We start from the raw sequence: 2,626 nt of genomic DNA on the forward strand, positions 1-2,626 counted from the left end.
CTTTTGCTTCAACTTCCACAATAAATACATTCAGAAGATGCTTGAAGTCTTATTAAATAAAATGTTTAATTCCTGTATCAGTTTAACACTTAAAGGATGGTTTCATTCCAGATGTTCATTACAACTTCTCTAAGAGACAATTACAAACAAGGCAGGAAAGCTGTAAAAGATTAAAAGGATCAGATGGAGTTAAACAGTAATAATGACTTTCATTAATTTACAGATATAAATTTCCAGCGTCACAAATGATGGCACAGTCATTTTCTTTACATTTAATGGAGGAAAAAAAACATCTGACACTCATTTCTGCTCATTTTAGAAACAATATATTTAGTAGCTGTTTTTTTTTTTTTTTAGAAAAAATATTTCTATGAATGATATTTACACGTATTTCTATTAAAAGGGGAATTTCTCATGAAAGAATAATAAAAAATGATATCCTGTTTATTGAGGAATCCAACAATTATTTTTCTGTCGGTTATAGATTTTTTTCTAAGAAAATTTAAAGGATCAACTTCAATTAAAATTTTTCCCCCGGTGTCTCTGCTGATGGATATTAGTTGATAAGAAATTCAAATTTATTTTTTTTATTTGGTTGCAATTTTTTTTTTTACTTTTTTATTATAAGTTCTCTAAATGTCCATATTATATTTTTTCTGTAATCTTTAAAGCTCCAATCATCAGGTTTGAGGTTTAGTTCAAACTATTTCAGTGGTTTTTACTCGCAGCTGTCCACCTTCGTTAAAGACTACATTCATGTCGCGTAAACTACGTCATCAACAGGTGACCCGCTCGCTGCTAGCTTAGTTTAACTTGTTCCGAGTGTCTCCCTGAAGCCACTTTGGCTCCTTTTTATGAGCTAATTTGCTGGTAAGATGTCGGGAAAAGGTTGGACCGTCGCTTCTCCTCCACTTCCCAGCAGAAATGCGAACTAAGACGCCGGAAGGAGTCCAGGATGTGGAGAAGTTTGTCTTTTCTCGCTTTGCTTTGGGGCGTGAGTGAAACTTCCGGCTCCTCTGTGATCACAGCGGAGCTGAGAGAACCGCAGAGAGAGCTGAGAAAGTTCTGGAGAAGCACCGGGTTCTGGTGAGTCACACTGGGTTCATGCATCTTACTACATTAAAGCGGTTCATGTTAACGCTGCTACTAGCTGGAGCGGCGCGCATGCGCAGATCATTGAAAATATAAACACGTGACGTATGTCTACCCGGAAGTCGAGTGCTGCTTGTTTGTTTATTTATTTTTTTATTTTATCGACGGTATTACAACTTAAATAACAGTCAGGTGATAAGAAATGTTTTAAAAAATTAGACTTAAATCAAAATATGATGAGACAAAAGTAATGTGAACATAAAGCAGAAAGGAAAATATAGATAAAAGGATAGACTAACAAATTAATTATGAGTTCATGTTTGTTTGTTTTTCTTTCAATTATAAAAAGAACAGTTCTTTTAAAAAAATAACTTTTATATATTTCCTTTGTAAATGAATCAATGAATCTTATATTTGGATACAGACAGCATTAATAGATCATGCTGATGGTTTTCTTTTCCATCGCTGTTCCAAAAAAATGCCATTTCTGACATTTTGAATTGAAAAAGCGTCTTTGATGGGAAGAGAAACGTCTTTAAACTTGGGAAAAGTCCAGTGGATTGTTTTTTTTTACTTTTTTTGGAATGACTGTGACCTGGAGGTCTGAGCCTCCTGCACAGGAATCTACTAGTGTCCTTGTTTCAGAGCCTTTGGGAACTGGTCATTCTCCTTGTTTTGCAGCCCTCCTCTTCCTCACTCCCAGGCCGACCAGTTTGACCTGAGCACCGACCAGCAGCTGAATTTGGCCTACGTGGGCTCGGTTCCTCATGGAGGGATCCAGCAGGTCAGGATCCACTGGATGCTGGAGCTGATCTCCACACAGTAAGTCCACCGCTGAGCAGAAGTCAAACTTGGTACCTTAGAAACCAAAGAGGTGAGCAGAAATAAGACGGACGTCTCTTTGTTTTTCTGTAGAGATGTTGGGGGCAAACCTCAGTATAACTTCACCAAACTGGATCAGCTGATCAACCTCCTGTCAGTTAATGGACTTCATCCAGGTGCAGAACAGACATGTCCAAATGGAGGCAAACATTTGTAAAGTTTTCCGATGTTTTAGGTTTGTTGTTTTTTTTTTTTGGTCCCCAGGTTTCGAACTGATGGGCAGCGTCTCCAACTCCTTCACAGACCTGGAGGATAAAGCCCAGGTGGTGGAATGGAGGAATCTGGTTTACCTTCTGGCCAAGCGGTACATCGGTGAGGAAATGAAGGAAAAGCTCCTCATGCAGGCTGTAAGCATGGTGGAGAAGGTGTGATGCTGTGGGCTGGTGTTCTGTCAGACCAGCATACCTATAGTCAGTATGCATGCGCAAGACGTCAGGTTTGCATTTATCCCTTTAGTTTTGTATGAAAAAATAGACTTTAAACTACGTCAAAGGGCTTGTATCCATTTAGTTGTGTACAAAAAACTATTTAATAAGAAGATTTTTCTCTGGGCTTCAGCAGCGATTATATTAAATTCTATTTATTTTATTTATATATAAACTATAGCAACAATTCACATCATGTCATCTCAGGTCACTTTCCAGTTCACCAG

General features: G+C 37.9%; 1 protein-coding gene across 1 annotated transcript in view; it reads left to right on the forward strand.

The window, feature by feature from the left end:
• The first annotated feature begins 786 nt into the window (after positions 1-786).
• The window catches only part of idua (iduronidase, alpha-L-), a 10,667-nt gene continuing 8,827 nt past the window's right edge, over positions 787-2,626 (forward strand). Inside the window, exons 1-4 of the mRNA XM_015374582.1 lie at positions 787-1,086; positions 1,774-1,914; positions 2,008-2,090; positions 2,179-2,286. Of these exons, the coding sequence (XP_015230068.1) occupies positions 956-1,086; positions 1,774-1,914; positions 2,008-2,090; positions 2,179-2,286 (463 nt within the window). The 5' untranslated portion in view covers positions 787-955. The remainder of the gene's footprint in view (positions 1,087-1,773; positions 1,915-2,007; positions 2,091-2,178; positions 2,287-2,626) is intronic.

The sequence above is a fragment of the Cyprinodon variegatus genome, unplaced genomic scaffold, assembly GCF_000732505.1.
Source record: "Cyprinodon variegatus isolate N-32 unplaced genomic scaffold, C_variegatus-1.0 Scaffold105, whole genome shotgun sequence".
NCBI classification, from domain to species: Eukaryota; Metazoa; Chordata; class Actinopteri; order Cyprinodontiformes; family Cyprinodontidae; genus Cyprinodon; species Cyprinodon variegatus.